The sequence below is a fragment of the Ambystoma mexicanum genome, chromosome 4p (genome assembly GCF_040938575.1).
Source record: "Ambystoma mexicanum isolate Mex_15411 chromosome 4p, UKY_AmexF1_1, whole genome shotgun sequence".
Classification (NCBI taxonomy): domain Eukaryota; kingdom Metazoa; phylum Chordata; class Amphibia; order Caudata; family Ambystomatidae; genus Ambystoma; species Ambystoma mexicanum.
The window spans coordinates 1,288,793,839-1,288,816,335 of record NC_090927.1 but is presented as its reverse complement, the minus strand read 5'-3'; the positions used below and the strand labels follow the sequence as shown (position 1 = coordinate 1,288,816,335).

At 47.7% G+C, this 22,497-nt stretch overlaps 1 protein-coding gene across 1 annotated transcript in view; it reads right to left on the bottom strand.

The window, feature by feature from the left end:
• LYST (lysosomal trafficking regulator) overlaps positions 1–22,497 on the bottom strand; it is a 3,942,656-nt gene that overhangs the window by 2,304,675 nt on the left and 1,615,484 nt on the right. Inside the window, exon 24 of the mRNA XM_069606985.1 lies at positions 21,372–21,549. Coding sequence (XP_069463086.1) covers positions 21,372–21,549 — 178 coding nt within the window. The remainder of the gene's footprint in view (positions 1–21,371; positions 21,550–22,497) is intronic.

Genomic DNA, 22,497 nt, shown 5'->3' with positions numbered 1-22,497 from the left:
GGAGATCTTCCTATGTATTGCACCTGGCATAGAGACAAGAATGAGCATCTTAGATTATGTCTGTGTTGATCATAAATTGCATCATCAATGCAAGTACTTTAAGGTAATTTAAACAACTTCGAGTGATCATAATTTGGTTATGGGGAAATGTAATCTCCCCAAAGTACCTGAGGCCAGGATACCTGGGGATATATTGGGTAATTCGGGAAAGAATAGAATAAAATGGAACGCAACAGGAATTGGGACTTTTAATGAAATGCATGAGCTTTTTGAGGAACACCAACTATGACTGGAGATTGCTCATTTTTAATTATGATTCTTTTCATGCCTTCATCGATGATACAATTAAGGACATCTTTATTATGAATAACTATGCTAAACGGGTTATACCCCACATTAAGACTCACATCTGCAAGACATGCCAATATGACAGTAGAAGTAGGGTGGGTTCACCATTTTCAAATCTTTATTTAGGAAGAATTACTTAGTAAATTCCTCTGCTTATACAAAAGTGCTGGTATTGGTACGGGGTGCATGGCCTTTGATTAGGAAGACATCTTATTAATAATGCATGAATCCAGTTTGCAGCGAGCAATGGGCCCAACAGTTCATCGAACAGCCTTTTTTTCTTTCAATTTAAACTTCATTAGGCATAATGGAAGTCACATGTAATCAACTACAATTAGCATCAAGTGCAGTCGCATACGATCTCTAACAGAAATCCTATCTGACATTGTACATAGGATTCGAAAAGCAGTATGTGTGTTACAATCAGTATTAAGAACTCAGAAGTGATGCACACACTGCATAGAATATATGACTCCAAAACAAACACACACAATGGAACAAAAAATGCAGCATATAAAGTAAGAAATATATATAATTCAGGATAGGTAATGCGGAATGTAGTGTGTACAGAGACAAGGTGAAAATAATAACATTCAATTTCATAGTAGCAAAAAAGAGGCCATCTCGTGCGGTCTATGATGAATGCCAAGATTATTATCATTACTCACAAAAGAGATCAGCGGTCCCCACTCAGCCAGAAATGTTGCCATCCATCCAGTTAGTGCTACATCTATCTTTCACGTAGCGGCCACAAACCCCACACTGGTCCACCATTCATTCATGTCTGGGACCATTGCAGACTTCCAATTCTTTGTCACAACTAAACGTGCCGCCACCAAAAACATTTTACCACTCAGTTTATAATATCCCTCCGAGTCCAGATTGCTGAACACTACTTGTGGGTCCAGTACTAAATCTACTATGCATATCGCCTTTATCTGGGCTAAAACCTCTTACCAAATTACTTGATTGAGGGGACAAGTGTCACGCCGCCTGTCCGGGGGTCTCCCTACCCGCTACGGCGCTCCCCGTCTTGGAGGTTGTATCCCCGCTTTCGGCTTCGGGGTCCAGGGTTGTCCTGGGTCTCGGGCACTTCCGGGTCTCCTGTGCGCACTGCTTTGCGCATGCGCGGGCGTCCACTCTCCGCGCATGCGCGGTGCGCAGGATGCTCGATTCAGGGAGATATGTGGCTCAAGCCTCGTTGTGGGGTATTCAATGCCTGGGAGACGGCACGGCTTGCGTTGCAAGCCTCCCAGGTGCTGGTGGGCCTATTTAAGGAGCCCTGATCCTTTTACAAATCGCGTCTCAACACGGTTTGTTCGGATCGTGTCTTCGCTGCCTTGTGGTGCCTTCCCGTTATCCTGTTACCTTCTCCTGCCCTTGTTCTGCCTGGGGCACACCCTGCCTTCCTTCCTGTTCTGCCTCGCTCCCTTCCTCCTTCTTCCTCCCTGATTCTGAGTTCCCACTGACCTACCTTGGTTCTGGTCCTTGTCCTCCTTCCCGCCTGTCCGGCTCAGTCCTCCTGATTCCATCCGGTTCTGAGTTCCCACTGCTCCTTCTGGTTCCCGTGCTCATCTCGTTGTCCGGCCTGCTCCTTTTGCTGCCTAGTCTTCGCTCCTGGAGGTACTGTTCAGCTTCTGGTCTCCTGATCTTCATCTGCTTCCGTCGAGATCACACTGCCTCCTGTGGACCTTGAACCTTCTACTCAGAGGCTCCCCCTGCCAGTGCTTGCACTGTCCTGAAGCCACGCAAATCAGGGGTGAGCCAACCCGTGGCGTTGGGAGCCGGTTCACCTCCAATCCGGTTCCATTCGGGCTGGTGTTGGGCTAGCTCCCCGCGGCATAGTTCACGTCCCCTCGGATCATCTGACAGCCTGGCCTCATCACCAAGGAACCCAACCGGACGAACAGGTACGCAGCGTTCTCGTGACGCTATTTACAACAACACGTCCACCACATATGGAAGTTGCTAGAGCCGCTGGGCATCTCCAAAACATGGGGGAGAGAGTATGGTTTATTTTGTGCAGACACTCAGGGGGTAAGGCACCGTCTACAGAATAGTTTGAAGCTGTTCTCCTTGAGTTGCGCTGATCTGGATGACTTGTTTGTCCTGGTCCTGATATTGTACCATGCTAAATCCTCTAGACAGTGCTCTATATCTTCCTCCCATTTAACCATGAAACCATGTGAGGGTTTGAATCTATTAGAATTCGATATTCTATATAAAGAGGAGACCAGCTGGGGGGATCGCCTATCAAAAAGGTCTTCGAGTTGAGTGGTTTCCCTTTTTGCCTGTGTTGCTACTTTCGAGTTAGCCAGTCAGTGTCTGAGCTTTATGTAGCCAAATCTGTCGGCAGCCTCCACCATAAAGGCCTGCTGGCATTGTGCAAAGGTGAGGGGGTGCGGTTCTCCAAACAACTGACCCAATCTAGATAAACATCCTTCGCTCCATCTGCCGAATCGTCCTGGTCCTGTCCCCAGTGGGTGGGGGGGTGTTTCGGAGTTCTGGTTGTCCCAAAACCTTGTAATGGGAGAGGGGAAACTGGTTCCAGCATACCTACGGGCTGCCTTGTCTCAGTAACCAAGCATAGCCCTAGTGGATGGGAGTACCTGAAACCCTAGTTTCTGCCGTCCTGGGGAGTGTCAACAGCTCTGTATTTGCCCAGTATTTCGAGTTTATTTATTGTGCATTTATTAAGCGCTTATACAGTAAGTCAATTCTGTTTCAAAGCGCCTACAGGGCAGCAGGGAGGGAACGTGGGATTGAAAAAACAATGAATACAGTGGAAGATAAAGACGGACCTACTATGCCTTGTAAGTATTCAGAACGTGCAAGTGTAGCGAGAAGAGGGGGAAATGAGGGGTGGGGTAAGTGCTGGAGTGCCTGTGCTCGTGGGCGAGCGGCAGATGAAGTGCATAGTATGGTAAGTGCTATTGGGTAGACAGTGCAAGCCTAGAGAGGGGAGGACGCAGGTGCCAGGTCAATGGCTGAGAGAGGCAGGCAGAGGCTGGGGCAATTGAGTATGGGAGGCCAGGTCCCAGAGAGATATGTAAGAGGCCTGGCCACCAATCACAGCAACCGTGAGATTTGCAGAGGAGAGAGGAAGGGAAGGAGGAGGTGTAGAGGAAAGGCTTGAGGAGTTTCTGGAATTTGAGGAGGTCCTGCTCAAGACGAAGAGGGAGGGGGAGGCTGTTCCATAAGAGGGAGGCAGATGAAGAAAGTGATCGGCCTCCGGCCCGCCGGCTCTTTAGCCAAACGCTTTACACATAGAGAGTTGGTGCCAGAGCACCGCAGAGGTCTAGAGGGAGAGAATTGACTAAGAAAAATTTGCAGATAGTATGGCCCCTGGCCCCAGACAGCCTTGTGGATGATTCAGAGGGATCTGAAATTACTCTGTGCCACAACCAGGAGCCAGTTGTGTACGTCGAGGTGTGAGTTGGGCATCATATGAATAGATCTCAATGTCCGGAACTGACAGGCCCTCCCTTTCCTTCGCCACCATGAAGGTATGCCTGACCACCCAAGGAAATTTTGTAGCCCAAATTAATCTAAAAATATGGAATTGGAGGTCCTTGAGCAATGCCCGCAGGATCCAGATTGGCAAAGCCTATAAAGTATATAAATGTCTAGGCAGCAACGTCATGACCACTGTTCCCAACCCGAACCAGGATATCTCGGAGCATCCCCAGAGGGCCAGGTCGTGTTTGGTCGATGCAAAGAGCGCTGGAACATTAGCTGTATATAGATCCATGTATCATGCGGTTAAGTTGAACCCAGATATTTCAAAGGGACCATGGCGCCTGAAGACAGGAACACCTACGAGACGCTCGTGGCCGCACTGGACAGGAAGCTCGTAATACAACCGAACCGGGACTATGAATGGTATTTCTTCAACCACTGCCACCAGGCCCCCCACAAGACAGTAGAGGAGTTCATTACGCGACTCTGCCAGAAACTCATCCACTGCTAATTCACTGCCTTCTCAGACGATGAGGTGATAAGGCTTTAATAAAAATAAATAATAATTTGGCATTTATATAGCGCTACGAACCTTGCATGATCGAAGGAGGTCTGTCACCCGTACCACACAAACAACTCCTGAAGAAACCCCTATCAATCGACAAAGTGATTGAGATGGCAAGGGTGCATGAGAGAGTGGAAATACAGGCCTCTGTCATTGAAATGCCGAGAAAGAAGATAACGGACAGAGAGCAGACATTAACCAGTGGCAGAGAATGGGAAGAAGACCACTGCAGGCCACCACACTTCGCCGAGAACGCCAGAGAGAGAAGGATATGGCCAGTCAAGACCAAGCACCGATTCCAGAGGTTGTGTTATCGCTGTGGCCAACCCTTCCCGCACGCAGGACCATGCCCGGAAAGGAAGCAGAGGTGCTCCAGGTGCGGGAGAGAAGGGCACTTCCAGACAGCATGTCAGGAAGGGAGAGTGTTCCCACCGACATGCCAGCAGCAGAGAACACAACTCAACTGGAGAGGGCCATACCGACCAAGCCAACCGTTTCTGCAATGAAGACAAAACCAATCATACGAACAACCACTGAGTAGAGTGATAAGGCCAACGGAACAAGCAGGGAAATACGGCAAAGCACCTGTGAACAAGGTGCTATTCCAACCGGACTACTATGAGGACACAAAGGGATACCCCGAGGATCAATACACCAACTGGGACGAGTCATCATATGGATTAGATCCTGAATTTCCAAATGAGTTTCTAAACCTCATCCAGGGGTCACACGAAGGCAGCGAGGCACCCACAGTGCGAGTAATGATGTACACAGTCATGCACACCTTCCTCATTGACACTGGAGCGACCGTCAACATAATTGGGGAACAGGAGTTCAAACTTATGGGAAATGCACAAGAACAAGACACCTTCCAAGGCAAGAATATTTTAGTGGGGAGCCAGCATGCCAAAACAGTCGATTGAACAGTTTGAGAAATCATTCTCGTTCAAAGGAAACAGGGTCAACGCCATCATCCACGTCCTACGCAGCCCCGTCCATGGAAAATGTCTCCTTAGCTAGTGCACTTCAGAAGCACTCGGCCTGCCATCCATTTCAACAAAGGAGATATGGTGATGTCCACCGGCAGCCAATCCAGAAATTAGTCAATTTGCCACCCGAAGGGATTTCCGCTCACCAAAGACTTTGCTGTACATGATTAATAGGGGCACAGCCCCTTTAAGAACAGAGACACAGAGGGAAGCGGGAAGAGGGCGGAAAGGGAGTGGCCAAGAGGGAAAACGGCAGTTACGTTGTAAGGAGAATAATGAGAAGGTTGATCCATACAGGGGCTCCGTGTTTATAAGTGTTGTGTATGCTGCTGAGTGCTGAGAGTTCTTCCCCGACAACAACTGGTGACGAGAACTGATGAGAACCAATGCCTCGCACATAACGGACCTACATGAGCAGCAGTTACGGTGGGCCAGGTCGCCCGGCAAGGACAGTGGGCCCGTGTGCCCTGCAATAGTGGTGGGCCTGTGCGCCCTGCAATAGCGGTGGGCCCGTGTGCCCAGGAACAACGGTGGGCCAGCGTGCCCAGAAGTCAGAGGTGGGTCCGTGTGCCCTGTAGCGGACCTGCGTGCCCAGTGTCAACGGGCCTGTGTGCCCTACAACGGTGGTGGGCCCGTGTGCCCTGAAGCGGGCCCGTGCACCCAAGGACGACGGTAGCCCAGCGGGCCTGCGCGCCGAGTGCTAACAGTGGGCCAGCGAGCCCAACAACACAGTGAAAGGCTGTGCGCCAGCAGAGGACCTGTGCGCCCAGATACGCGCCTGCCGTGGGCCTGTGTGCCCTGTGTAGAACAGCAGCGAGGAGGACCACGTACCTGCAGGGGGCCCGTGTGCCCGGACATAGTATCCCGCAAGGGAAGCGGAAGACCACGTGCATCAGAGGCCAACGTCTGGACCGGAGGAGCAATCGACGGAAGGTGTGGCCGCGAGGAACAAGATCCACCAAGTAAGAAACCCTGCTTGCCGGCGCTCAAGCGCTTAACTAGACGATTGAGACACCCAGGGCCTGTTAACATCCCGGCTGTCCTCACAACTCATATTAAAGACACCCCAGCTGTCCCAATCACAGAAAGCATTATTGGGACACTCCCCTTAACTTGAGCCAGCATACAAAGGGGCACCCACCCTGCCAGCACCCTGGCTGCCCCAACCAACATACGGAAGAGGAAATAAAGTTGACCACCCACGCCCAGGGACACGAAAACGCGGTGACACCCGTGCCCAGTCACGCCAACGACACCACCACTCCCATAGTGCAAGTGGCTCACCACCTCTATCTACACCACCAACGGGAAAGATTGAGATGACCCACTGACCTCAAAACATCAGCATTCAGACCTATACAGCGCCAGAGCGCCCACACGCCACCAAAGAGCCACCATGACTGACCAGGCACAGGCAGCTTCAGACGCTGGGACACCATCAGTTGCCAACGCCAATCTCACCTCGCATGCCAGCCTCATGAGGAGGCCAAGCCCATTCACACTCAATCCTCACCACGACCAAGGCCAGCGATGGGAAGAGTGGGTTGGAGAATTCGAGGACTTTGTAGGTGCCATCGGCACACAAGAACCCCCCAACATACTGAGCATTTTCGCCAATGTCGCAGGGAGAGAAATTAAAAACATCATACGCACAATTCCCTTACAGGACCGCACCACGTATGTAAAACTCCTACAAGCCATCAATGAAAAAACTGTCATCTCACCCAATCGCGACTATGAGCGATACACTTTTAATCAATGTTGTCAACTCCCTCATGAATCGATAGGAGAATTCGTCATTCGCCTTCAGAGAAAGATAACGAAGTGCGACTTCGCCAACTTTAACGATGACGAAGCCATCAGGTTACGCATAATTGAAGGGTGCATATCCTCGATGTTCAGGAAACACCTCCTAAAAAAGCCCGTCCTTAAAAGAAGTACTGGACTTGGCCAGAGTTTACGAAAGAGTGGATATCCAGGCTGCAGCTATTTAAAACCCCAAGAAGGGCGACATCATCGTAGCGGTGAACCCCTATGCCCGATACCCAACCTCGCAAAACAGAACAAACCCATGATATCCGACTCAACGGACACAAAGTGACCGCCAATGCTACCGCCGTGGATTCGAGTACCCACAGAGAGCACCGTGCCCTGCCATCGGCCAACGTTGCCTGAGATGCGGAATGGAAAACCACTTCCAAGTGATGTGCAAGGAATAACTCCCCCAAGGGAGTTCAACATGCCAACGGTCTGCCAACCGCACAATAGAGACACATGGAACAACATCGCCCTGAAGATAGAAATGCAACATCCCCCATGAACGCCCGAACACTGTAAGGGCTCTTGAAGGACTTCAGATCGAACCAGACAGAAAAGACCACGAACTATACGACATCCGCCAACGAGACTCAATGCAAATACCAGAACAAGGGGCAACATACATGAGGGAACCCCTGTTCCCCCACGAACAGGACGTGGACCCATACCCCAACTCCCCACCAAGATATCAGTTAGGGGAAAGCGAACATACTCAATATCTACAAGATGGCTACGACAGGGAGTACGTCCGCCTCCTTAGTGTTGACGTGAAGGATGTGTCAGCTCCCAGAGTAACAATTCAGATGGGGAACACCAGAAACAAATTCGTCATCGACACGGGAGTGACGATAAACGTCATGAACGAAGACCTATACCGTGATATCGCCCTCTCATACCCCCTACGAGAATCCAGGACACACATTTTCCAATGGGGAGCGGCCCTACCCATGATATCCAGAGGGCCATTCCAATGTGATCTAAGACATCGTGACCTCACGGTGACTTCCACGATACATGTCATAAAGAGCCCATCCATCGGCCACTGCCTCCTCAGTTACCAAACGGCTAGTGCCCTGGCACTGATTGACTTACGCTACGACCAATCGGAAATAATAGAGGGACACCCATCGAGACGTGAAACCATCATGGCAATAACAGGCCGACCCCTTGCGAAAGGAGACCTCAAAGACCAGTTCCCCAAACTATTTGAGGGTACTCAAAAACTCACCCATCAAATTACACATCGACAACAACATCACGCTGGTACCACAGCACCCCTGCAAGGTGGGCTTCCACCTTCAGGAACAAGTGTCAAAGGAGATCCAGTTCCTTTTCCTCAACAACATCATAGAAAAAGCGAAAGGACCAACACCATGGGTATCCCCAATTGTGGTAGTGCCCAAAGACAACGGACGCCTACACATGTGTGTCGATATGCGCATCCCAAACACCGCCATCCAGAGGGAGAGGGACCCAGGCCCGAGCCTGGAGGACATGCTGATCAGGTTAAACCAGGCGAGGTTCTTCTCGAAACTGGACCTCAATCAGGGCTACCACCAGCTCGTCCTGGACCCAGACTCAAGACCCATCACCACCTTTGCAACCCATGACGGACTATTTAGATACAAAAGACTAAATTTTGGCATATCATCTGCCGCAGAGATTTTTCAGGAGACAGACGCCTGATAGCATCTGAAATTAATGCACTAAACTACAGTTATGACATTTTGATCTTCGGAAAAGATCAGGAACAGCAGGACAATGCCTTAATAGCTATTTGTAACATCCTCCAAGAAGCAGGATTAATGCTAAATGAACTCAAATGTGACATCAACAAGACCAGCCTCAAATTCTTCGGGCACATATTTTCCAACAAAGGAATAACAGCCGACCCCGATAAGATAAAGGCTATTACTGATCTCCAAGCCCCCACGACGGCGGCGGAACTGCGTTCCTTCTTAGGCATGGCAGGATACTGCGCACGCTACCTCCCGAACTATGCCACAATCACTGACCCGCTCCGCACCCTCCTGAGGAAGGACCAACCTTTTATCTGGGACGCACCCCGCCAAGCAGCGTTCACAACAATAAAAGAAAGCCTCACCAACAACTATCAGCTGGCAAACTTTCATCCAGGGTGGCACACCATCATTACGGTTGATGCCAGTCCAGTAGGACTCGGAGCAATCCTTGCCCAGACCGACGCCAAAGACAACGCCCACCATGTGGTGGTGGCATACGCCAGCCGTGCCCTATCACACACAGAAAGGGCCTACTCACAGGCGGAGAAAGAAAGTCTAGCTGCGGTATGGGCCTGCGAGAAATACCACCAATTTATCATCGGCCGGAAGTTCACTCTTGTGACAGACCACCAGGCACTCCTCTCAATATTTGGCAACCCCAAAACCAAAATGCCACCCCCGTAGAGCGCTGGGGAATAAGACTACAAGAATATGACTACATAATAATTCATAAACCTGGGGGAGACGCCAACCCAGCGGACTACTTGTCCCGACACCCCATGATGAACAAAGATGACAACCTGGCCCATGAGGCCACTGACTACATCTCTTACCTGTCCTCAAATGCCATGCCGCCAACGATCTCAACTGCAACATTCGAGGAAAGGAGCAAAGCTGACCCAACGATCAAAGCCGCTGTCTCTCTCACCCGCTCTAACAAATGGAGAGCGCGCCAGAAAAGAGGTAACGGGGGGGGAGGAAGCAGATAAGAAGGAGCTTGATCGGCTAGCCAAAGTACACAACGAACTAATAGCTACTGACCAAGGAATATTACTACGCGGGAATAGACTAGTAGCCCCGAGAGACCTAACGAAGACCCTGGTAACATTAGCCCATGAGGGCCACAGGGGAATAGATAACACAAAACTAAACCTCAGGAACTACGTCTGGTTTCCATACATGGACGTGATAGTTGAAGACATGCTGAGGCACTGCAGACCCTGCCAACTTGCGGCAAAGGGGCCAACCCCGAATCTCCTCCAACTAACCAAGCTTCCAACAAGGCCCTGGCAAAAAGTCACGATGGACTTCTACGGACCCCTGGAAGAAGGGGGATACCTGCTAGTAATAATAGATGAATACTCAAGGTTCTCTTTCATCAAGCAGATACCTTCAACATCATTCACAGAAATAGCACCCATTGTAGACAAACTCTTCAGCGAGTGGGGCATCCCAAACGTCGTCAAGACAGATAACGGATCCCCGTTTCAAGGACGAGAATTTGCGAAACTTGCAAACCACCTAGGATTCCACCACCAGAAGATTACACCACTCTGGCCCCAAGCCAACGGGATGGTGGAACAGTTCATGGCCACAATCAAACTGACCAGGCAGAAAGCGGTAGCAGAGCAGATGCCTCACCCGCAAGCTATCTGCAGTATGCTCAGAAGCTACCGAAACACTCACCATGACGCAACGGGAAAGCCACCCACCGAGCTCATGGTGAGATACCAACCCCGAACACGTATTCCCCGATGGGAAGACTACACGCCAGAAGAAGATACGGCCATCAGAGAACGAGACGCTGAAAAGAAGAGAAAAGCCAAACAGTGGGCCGACAAAAACAGGAGAGCGAAGGAACACCAACTAGAAGTGGGACAAACTGTCCTAGTCTGACAAACCCAACGTAAGAAAACAGATACACGCTACAGCCCAGAGCCTCGGGTCATCACAGCCATCAAAGGACCCTTGATCACGGCGACTGGAGAACCAGGAGACATCACCCGGTACTCCTCATTCTTCAAGAGACTATATCTTGAAGAGCCAGAGGAACAACAGATCGTGGCTGAAGGTCCAAGCGAGGAAGAGAAAACCGAACCCCCAGTGGAAACGACTGGTGAATGCAGGGAATCCCCAGGGAGACCTCCCAGAGCAATCAAGAAACCAGTGGGACTCCTCGAACAGATGTAACTGGACTTTCGTGTTAAGCACGGGGGAGGTGTTGTACGTGATTAATAGGGACACAGCCCCTTTAAGAACAGAGACACAGAGGGAAGCTGAAAGAGGGCGGAAAGGGAGGGGCCAAGGGGGAAAACAGCAGTTGCGTTGTAAGGAGAATAAAGAGAAGGTTGATCCATACAAGGGCTCCATGTGTATATGTGTTGTGTATGCTGCCGAATACTGAGAGTTCTTTCCCGACAACAGACTCAATCAAGACAAATGTTTCCAGGGCTGGAGAAACTAAAAGGGACGGTCATCAACCTCCACATCAACGGCCAAATCAAGCCTGTCCCTTAACACCCACGCAGAGTGGGTTTCCACCTACAGGACGCTGTCTCACAGGAGCTACAACAGCACAGAGAGCAACAGGGGCCACCCCATGGATCTCACCACTGGTAGTGGTGCCGAAGGAAGGTAAAAGAATACGCCTCTGTGTCGACAGGAGGGTGACCAACACCGTCATAGAAAGAGAGAGACACCCAGGACCCCAGAATAGAGAACATGATTGTCAGTCTAAACCATGCCACGAAATTCTCGAAACGTGACCTCAACCAGGGGTACCACCAGCTCGAACTGCATCCTGACTCCAGAGGGATCACAACGTTTGCATCACACAACGGCCTCTTCCGGTACAAACAACTACATTTCGGAAACCTCCCCCGCCACAGAACATTTCAATAAACTATCAGGCAATTACTCCTCCCAGTACGAAGGGCATTCAACTACTTGGATGATATCCTGGTTTATGGCACCACACAGGAAGAACATGACAAGGCCCTCCTAGATGTGTGCGACATCCTGAGGGACTGCTGGACTCACGTTGAACTATGACAAGTGAACGTCAGCAAAGACTGATTAAGGTTTTACAGGCACATCTTCTCCAGGCAGGGCATGCAACCTGACCCTGAAAAAGTATGTGCAATCAACGGACTCCAAGAGCCTGCCAACGTGGGAGAAGTTAGATCATTGCTAGGTATGGCAGAATACTGCACCCGCTACCTCCAGAGATACGCCATTACCACCGAGCCGCTGCAATGACTCCTGAGAAAGGACAAACCATTCCGGTCGTTGGGAGAGTGCCAGAGAGCATTTGATGCAATAAAGGAGGGAGCTGGCGAACGCAACGCATCTGGTATATTTCGACCAAGCTGGCACACAGAGCGAGTTGTGGACGGCAGTCCAGTGGGCCTAGGTGCCATCCTGGCACAACGTGAGATGCCCCAGCGAGCTGTGTCATAGCATACCCCTATCCCTATCCCCTACGAAGAGCGTTTACTCACAGGCGGAGAATGAAAGCCTGGAAGCTGTGTGGGCATGTGAGTACTTCCACCAATTCGTAGTTGGGAAAAGGTTCCCCCTCGTGATGGATCACCAGGCCATCCTATCGCTGTTCGGCAAGCCAAGGACAAGGATGACCCCAAGAATTGCGAGGTGGAGTATCCGCCTACAAGAATACGACTACGGCATTGTACACCAACCGGGGGAAGACAACAACCACGCCAATTACATCTCAAGGCACCCAAACAGATCCAGTGGGTCGCCAAGCGGTGGTGATGCAGAATACCTATGCTATGTCGCGGAGCAAGCCCCATTACCCGCTCTCATCATCGAGGACATAGCCACCGGCACGCAGGCTGAGAGACTACAAAAGGCTGTGACACCAGTGCAAGGGCGTGAACAAACAAGAACTAGAATGCATGTCGAAGGTCAGCATGGAACTGGCAGTGTCAGAAAAAGGAATACTGCCGAGAGGTTGCCGAATTCTAATCCCGTCATCGCTTCACAGAGGACTAGTATGATAGGCGCACAAAGGACACAGAGGGGTTGAGGGGACCAAAAACCTACTAAGGCGATCGGCATAGTTCCCATTGATGGACGACATGGTAGGAGATGGGGAAAAGCTGCCTTCCATGTCAATGCACGGCCAGGAGTGACCTACCACTCCCCCTACAGCCGACGAGCATCCCAGAAGAGGTATGGAAAGGGGTCGTCATGGAGTTCTATGAGCCACTCGAAACCGGGGGTCAACTCCTAGTGATCGTAGACAAATTCTCCAGGTACCCAATTGTCAAACACACTCAGTCCACGGCTTTCACCCAAGTGGTTGGCATCCTAGACGAAGTATTCAGCGAATGGGGCATTCCAACCACAGTAAAGACAGACAACGGCCCGCCCTTTAACGATCACGAATTCCAAAGATTTGCAAGACATCTGGGATTCAACCACCAGCTAATAACACTGCTATGGCCGCAGGATGGCGGAGCGGTTCATGTCATCAATCAAAAGAACAATCCAAAAGACAGCCATCGAGGAGATGCCAATCCAGCAGGCCCAATGCTGCATGCTCCGACACTACCGAAACACGCCCCATTCCGTGACTGGGGTGCCACCCGGGGACCTAATGAGGACCTACTAGGCCAAGACGCGTCTACCCCAAGGGACTAACACAACCCGGAAGCAGCCCTGGAAGATGAAGTCAGAGAGCGAGACGCAGTGGCGAAGGAAACAACCAAAGAGAGGACAGACATCACCCGGGGAGCGAAGAAGAAGACTTTCAGGGAAGGAGAAGAGGTGCTAGTGAAACAGCATACAGAGGAAAACAGATGCACGATACGACAGCAAACCCCTCCTAGCGACAGAAATAAAAGGGACGATGATAATGGCTACCAACGCTTAGAAGACCATCACAAGGAATGAGTGATTCTTTAGGCACAAGTCGGAGGACGACACTGGGCAAGAGACGAATAGGCCCGGAAGAGAAGTCGAAGAGGGAAGTCCCCGACCAGACGGAGTAGGGGATGGAGACCCAGCCAAGGGTCGCCCCGGGCGACTTATCAAGAGGCCAAGCAGACTCATTGAAGAAGTGTAACATGGATATAAGGAGATATGTGAGGGGAAGGTGTCATGAGGGAAGAAGACAAGCGACAAGGGGTTAAGGATTGAGAGGCGGGAAGAGGAAGAGGAGGCGCCCGCTGAGGGAAGTGAAAGGGGCAGTTCAATAAATAATGTTTAACTGTGAAGATATGTCTTGTCATCCTTATGTCCCGCATGAGGGACTATTCCTTATAATATATGCCATCTGCCCAGAACGCTTTCAGCCTTGTCCTTGCTACCTGTAGCTGCCAATGTTTTTTCTAGACACCTCCTGCTTATAATGCGCTTCCCATTCTTGGACTCTCCACTCAGCCTGTCCTTGCCGGCCATCAACTGTTTTGTACGCGCCGAGGCTATGCTGATCAATTTGCCCCGTAATGTGGGTTTGAAGACATCCCATATGGTTGGCAACGGGACATCAGTGGTCAGACTTTCCAGGAAGTAGTGAGTGATCTTGTCAGAGATGGTTTCACAAAAAGCTGTGTGTGCGCTAATCGAGAATCATTTCATTTCCAGATGTGTGATTTAATACCTGCTTCCCCCAGAACGTCAATCTGTAATGTGATAGACGAGTGATCAGACACTAAAGCAATGACCATAGCCACAGAGCTGATACCCCGAAGGAGGAGGTGCTGAGATACCAAGAAGTAGTTGATTCGGGAATAAGTGCGTTGGACGTGTGAAAAGTAGTAGTAACCACGGGTATGAGGCTGAAGGTGTCTCTAGATGCATATCTGTCATTGCCTTCTTGAGGGCGGCAGCCTTCGGCGCTTTGGACTAGACCCCAGGTGCTGATCTATCCATACCCGTGACCTCCACCACATTGATGTCCCCTCACACCAAGACCTCCACCCATTGAAACTGCGTAATATGTGACCCGGGCATAAAAAAGGTTGCGCTGTTCATTTGGGGCCTAAATAGAAACAAGGGTCAGGTCTCTCTCTCCAATACGAATTTGCAAACCCAAATATCTGCCCTAAGCAACCCACAAAACCTTCATCCTCTCAAATTGAAGAAATGTACCTAATAAAATCACGACTCCAGCTTTCTTCTGTGAGTAAGAGGTGAAAAATTGGTGGGGAATCCATTTGGCGCAGAGCCTATGCCAGTCCTGCTGCAAGCGGCAGGTTTCCTAGAGTAGAGCTATATTAGCCCTTAGTTTCACCAGCTTGGATAATACTCTATTCCTCTTCTTCAATGAGTTCAGCCCGTGGACATTTAACGAAACTACTTTTAAGCCAGCCATTTTAGTGATTTAATGGCCCTCCGCACACCTGAAAGCCAACAGACACAGTGGTATGGGTTGCAAGAGGTTTGCATTCATCCTTCCAAAGCAGAGTGCCACATAACCGTAAATGTCAGTAAACCCTGCCACTCTGTAAGGATCAATTCTGGAAAACGTACACAAAAAAAAAGAGCAAAAACAAAGAAAATCTGATCAAAACTAAAATGCAATGCAACCAACTCCGTATGGCGTAATCAAAGAAAAGACCTGAATAAGGGCGCATGCTCCCAATGCCCTTACAACTGTGAGTTAACCTAAACGAATATGGCACATCGAGTCCCCGCTCAATCCGTAAGCAATGGCTCACAGAACCTCCAATAGCAGGTAGACTGTGCCGAATAATGCGGGGCACCAAAACAATCCAGCCGTTGGGCCATCAGCGGCAACGCTCATAGAGGGCCCTCTAAGTCCACACTACGTTCCTTTCTGTCCATCAAGGGCTTCAGACTGTCTTTCCTTCTGCTTCTTCTTGAGCATGCTTTTGTCCAATCTGTTGATGTGGTTTCTGGCCCTCACTGATCAGGAAGATGCATCTCAGCATCCGGAATGTTAAGAGTCTCAACAGCAGCATGCAAGGAATTAAACTGATGCTGGTCCCCATTGAGCTGAAACAATGTGTGAAACGGGAATCCCCATCTGTATGAAATACTTTTATCCATCAACCAGTTGGTGAACGGTCTCATCAGTCATTGCTGCTGAAAAGTCCTTTGGGACAGGTATTGGAACAGTTGTAGAGAAGCACCTTTAGACGTCACAATTTAGTTGTGCACTGACCTTTTGAAAGATGAGGTCCTTGGATTTGAAAAAAGTTAACTCTCGTTAGGACGTATTGGAGGAGGTTCTGCCACAGTTGATAATTAGTGAATACCTATGGTGAGGTCACCCAGTATGTCCTGAAACAGGCCTTGTACATGGAATTCTGATTCCCAGTCTGTAACCTCCAAGAACATCTCTAATCCTAATATTGTTCCTATGGGACTGGTTTTCTGCATCTTCCTGCTTCTCCTCTGCAGAGCATCGGTAGTCTTCGAGCGCAACAACTCTTCACTCCAGTTGGTCTTGAAAATTCACCTGATCGCAGAAGGCCATCTCTACTTCCTCTAATCTGGATTAATTCTGTTGGACATTATGTGACAGTTCTTGGAATGAGGTTTTGAGTTCCTGCAATGTAGCAGCCATTTCCTTCTGAAAGGATTGAAACAAATGGGTGATGTCCCTCTTCATTGCCAGTTGCGCATCAGAGTCTAAAACAAGGGGCCGGTTCTGGACCCCACCTGGCCAGCAGAGGAGGATTTCGGTTGCTGCAGCATGTCATTAATGGAGGTTGCAGCTTTATCTTTAGCCTTTCCCAAGTTCAAAGTGGCTCTGGTGAGGGCCCAGGTGGTGGACAGAATGCGTTAGAAGCCCTAAATGATGTGTCAGGGTGCCCCACTCCACGTACCACTGCTGACACACTCTAGAGCATCCCGGGGATCGTTATCTATTAACTGCAGATGGTGAGCACTGTCAGGATTGCGCTGTATGTGGCCCACCGGGAAGGTCAAGCAGGAAACTCCCAACTGTCACGAAGGGCGATGAGAAAAAGTACGAAGGGGGGGAGGGAGTGGACCAACTTCTCCCAGGATTGGTGCAGCACCAAATGGCCAAACCTACAGCTGCCGTTAGATATGTGGCCACAAGCTTGCCAACAATGACTAGCAAGTATCGCCGCCCTCCGTTGGACAGGGCCCCCAACCACCCATGAAATGCTGCGCGATACGTTTACTGGTCCGCTTGCAGCTCACTTTAATTTCCTTTCCCCAAGCACCAGGTGCCAAGTTGGGGGCTTGCTTTCCGGTGGGGTCACAGCCTCTAAGAGTGGATCTACCCGACCAGGAGAACACTTGAACCTGGCTCTGCCGCTCCTTACCTGTAGACTCTGTGAACCTGCAGCTGAGTAGCTGTAGCGCGGGTTGCACTCACGCATCGGGTGAGGACGCTGGGCTGCAGGTGATGTAGGGTCTGGTCTATTCAGGAGTGCCAGTGTTGGAGGCACAGCCTGGTCGCGGCCGCAAGGGCAGTCTGCGGAGGAAGTTCGCAGTCCAAGATTTAGAGTGAGGGACTTGCACCCCCCTGCGGTGTGCTCCCAGTGGAGTGCGTTCACTGAGGTTGCTTCCCAGTTTAAGCTCCGGCAGCCATGCTGGTGCAGCCAGTGCGACGGGACACAGACTGCATGTCGGAGCAGAGTCAAAAGGCTTGCAGCTGTTCACACTTTTCGGAATGCCACCCAGCCATGCCGGGAAGGCTCTGGTGCTTGTTTATGTCCAGTCAGCATCAGGACAAGCAGTTGGGAAGCTATGTGTGCCATTTACTGTTTGCAGGACTGCAGAGCTCACAGGGCTACGCCACCATTAGGATCCAGCCATGCCACGCCCTAACCGAAAAGCCTTTTTAAAGCTTCCCGAGATACGGGCTTCGATTTTGGAAATATTTTTAAACACATTTTACAAGCTTACAGTTTTGCAGTCTCATGGCAAACCTTGTAGGGAATTCCAATTTTTAAAAAGGGCCGTGCATACAGAACCTAAGAATTACAGACCAATCATGATTATGGTTGCAGATAGTAAATTCTTTGCATCCATTTTATCAAAACATCTGGACTCCAGGGTTGGTGCCAATGATAGAATACAAAAATAGCCAATAGTTTTCGCAAAGAGCATGGTACTTTCTTGAATGGATGTGTTTTGTAATGCCTTCAGGAATTAACATGGGACAAACATTAGGTATCCATTTTTGTTGCCTCTATAGGTCGGAAGCATTTGATTTAGTAAATTGTGATGTCTTTTGGGCAAAACTGGCTAAAAAGGAATTCCAGAGGGTCTCCTAAAATTGTTAATTAGGATAGATGATAATTCTAACATCTAGGTAAGGCTAGACTATGAGGGTAACTTATGAAGGAAAATGTATACTAACTCAGGTTTGAGGGAGGGAACCATGCCGGTTTAATCTTTATATATCCAATATAGCTGACTGAGGAAAGTAGCTTTTGCTTTGCCCAAAGTGGGGGATGTTAAATATTGTTGGATAGCCTAGGCAGATGATTTTATGCTGTTTGTCTGTACACGAATAAGACTACAATGATTAATTGATGCACTTGCTTTATATGCAAACAAAAATTGTTTGAGAATTATCCCTGCTAAAACAAAAATTAAAAGGTAGTTAATTTTAAATGGAAATTAAATTACACAATGCTGGATACAGTCGATAACCTGATTTATTTGGGATTCCCGATAACGAGTAAACCGGGAAATAGTCATATTATGAAGTTTCTGATGCAAAAAACAATTGCCCTTGCGGCACAGATGTGCAAAATAAATGCTAAATATGGTACATTTTCGTTAATCCTCCTGATCAAATATTTCGAGGGGAAGATTGTTCCGAATTTGCTTTACAGGTTAAATATAATGCAGCTTTGGTTCCTACATAAATTAATTGACCTACAGATGCTTATTTGGAGGAGGGTTGTGAGAGTCCTTAACTGCCTACCGGTTCTAGTGATTCGCTATGAGTTAGGTGTGGATACTCTAGCGGGAGCTAGATGGAAATACCTATCACTTCTCCCAGACATTTTGGACCCCTGTAAGCAGTCACTATACAGTGACTTGGCAGTTTTATTTGAGAAAAAAAAATGGTAGCACGAGGCATTTAGATGATTTCTGTTTGAAATTTTTTAAGGAAATGGACTTTGAGTATGGGGATCTCAAAACTAAACCGGGAAGTGTTAAGTTGGACTTATATAGGTGTGATTGGAGTCTCAATACTGAAACACTACATAAATATAAATCCCTAGAAAATTTGAAATTAGATTACAAGGTTTAACCTCCTCCCATATAGAGACATTTTGACTTGAATAGGTTTGCTTTCCAAATATTTGTCATTTTTTGCGGGGACGTAAAGGAGAGAGAAAATTAGAAACATGTGGTGCTTTTCTGTCCTGCATGAATTTATAATCATACTTTATATTTTAGAAGGCACATTTTTAGTTTGGATTTTATTGATGATGAAAATGTTTGGCAACGTTTGCTGGGAGGTAGTCCTACCTCGGTAGCAGGAGCTTTGCAGGTTTTTTTTAATAGCTTAAATATCCTCACTTGTTCAAGATAAACAGCCTAGTTTGGTCTATGCCATTTACAATTGGGCATAGTATTATCAAGCATTGGTGGCTTCATCTCAGTTTTACCTGTTGGATCTTGTCGCCTTTTATATCCAAAGTGAAGCAACTAAAGACAGAGGCGAAGAGTTTATGCCAGACACGCTGAACAATATGAAGTTGTAATAATAAGTGGAATCGTAGATTTTCAAGACACTTAGTATGTGTAGACGCATATGATCCGTAAGCACCCTAATGTTTGCATACAAATTAGCCCCTGAAGAAGTTCCAGAGATTGAGTCTCATGCCAAGAAGGAACCAAACATGTTGGGCAGGCTGTATTGTGTATTAATGTCATAAAATAGTTTTTAACAGAGATATTGTAAATCATTGTTTGATATTTAGCACGAATGCACTTTAAGCACGAATGGGTATGAATGAAGGAAAGCTACAGAGCCTACTTAGGAAAAGGTGGTATCTCTTCTGAATAGTGAGCAACAGTGGGTGTTTGTATATATGGTTTTTAGGCAATTTGGGTTATATGTATCACAGTTTTGCAAAACCACGCTACACAATAATTAAATTGTTAAAGTAATGAGGTTTTGACATAGAATATTTTTTAATATCATTCAAGTAATGGAATAAAAGAATATAACTAACATAGTAGTGTAATTCTTGTCTCCTGGCATACGGGTTATGTTTATAGAACAATGTTTAATTATACACCTTTAGGGCAGTCGAATCTGCGATACATTTTATCATTTTTTACTTTGCATCACTTATCCTTAACTGCAGCTGCTGCCATCCTGCCCCCTGAACATGAGCTCGAAGAGAAGGGTAGATGTATAAAAGAAAAGATGAGCTCTTGTATACCGAAGGACTCAGTTTAGGACACATGCTTCTGCTGATGACTTATCTCTTTAGCAAATAAACAGCAAGCTCCAACAACTGTGCACCAGGAGCCCTACTCAGAAATGGCGGTGTCGCAAGCATGAACTACAATGCCCAACGCCTTGCTGTAGTGAGGGATTGTAGTGAGGGATGGGAAGATGTTGATAATGTGGAGGATGGAATTGAAGCTGGCAGAAGTCTCACACATAGCACTTTTCAAAGAAGACAATCCAGAAACTTATTCTAGGACTCCTTCCTATAAGTAGCTGTATAAGAACTAACCCAATACACATTTTCGTATTAGGTCTTAAGTAGGGATTTTACAATATAGTATACGATTCTGATAAGATGCTTATAAGAAAATCACGTGTGATAGTGACGCTGGCTACCATTACTGATTTGGCTTACTACAGCTCAAGGGGTTTAACAGGAACATCTTTCATTCACTCTGTTTATTAAGTCTCCCCTGTCGACCCATGGTCTTTTCAGTCAATTCAAAACAAGGCACATTTCTGTTATAGGCACTGGGATGATATTATGGGACCTTGAATGCCTTGCCAATTTTGTCACAGGGAAAGCATTTTTTTACTTAATTTTTCCAGGTCTACTACCACAAGGCTAGTGTAAGATTATGAACCCTAGCGTTTGCTACAGTTTTTAATGTTTTATTATGTCTCCTTTGTTCTCAGCATCTCCAGGCAAGGGCTTCCATTGCCTTTTCTCCACATGAGGCCATTGAAATTCTATACATGCTCACTGCCACAGGAAAACCTTGCCTCTTCCCCAGGCGAGCCTCTTTTCAAAATATTTACAAATTGGCAGATTCAGGAACCCACTATGATCTTGTGGAATACACTGGGGGTCTAACGGATTTGGTGGATGAGAGGTTGAAACTCAAAGGTATCAGCATTTTGAGGGAGAAGGGTTGTTTACACAAGTAATTTTGTGGACAATGGTTTTCAATATCACTGCACAACTGAAGCCAATTTTTGTTAATTTTATAAACCGATTCAGGAAAACAAACGAGAAGGATTGATTAGAACAGTCCTACCTTAACAACCCCTTGCTGGATCAATGAAGAAGGATGGTTGACGAGAACTAAAAGAATATCTGGCTCAATAAGTTTATCCATGACATCTCCTAACATCAAGTCTGGCAGGATCAGAAGTGCTCCACTTAACAAGTCATATAATCCACAGCTTATCAGCACAGCACAATCTTCGGATGACCTAAAATAGGAGCATTATTAATATTTTTTACAGACAATTTTGTAACTAACATACAAAAATAACCAGAAATATATCAAGAATGAGACAGCATGTGCCATTAACACACAAACAAACAGAAAACATTTGAAAGTAAATTCCTACCGAACATAGGTAACATGTTAGGTACTGTTTCATCTACAATATAGGAGTACACCTAGTGATTTAAAACGCAATTCCTTGACCACGTTTATCTTCATTTCCTGATAGAAACCTGAAAGTACTCTACCACAGAGACATCCATCTTACTTTAAATACTCCTTTTGGCCACGTGTATGGGCTCTAAAAAGCAAGGTTGCTATATGTTCCTCAGTCATAACTAACAGACCTGCTATAATCAAAGACCCTTACTACATTTTCTCATCAAAACCCCTCACATGACTGATTTTAATTATTTTGCATTCAGAATGAACAGAAGGACACATGTACAACTCCCTGCTGCCACAAATTACATTAACTTTAATCGCTTTGGGCTAGCATGCCATAGAGGCGCAGCAGATGCAGCAACACCATTGGGCAAAACAAATCTCACTAGGAAGAAAGCATAAGATAAACAGACCACCAGGACCACCTGCTGGAAAAATGGCTTTTCCGGAAAAATATTTGGACTAGCACAACCAATCCGGCTTTTCAACCAATATTTTCACAAATACACCCAAAACCAGAATAAAGGTAAGGACACTCAACAACTTCTCTGTAGCTTTAACCAGTAAGGAAGGGTATCCCATTGTTTTTTCGATAGGAGTTCTGCCCAAGTATTTTACTTTTTTCCAGAATTCCTCGGACAAAACTCATTGAAAAATAAAGGGGAGTGGGGATAAGGGGTTAAAAGAGGAGATGAGTGGGCTTGGTGTAGGGGGACTAGCATAGAAGATCTTTATTTCTGCAGAATTCCAGTCGAAAAAACATGCA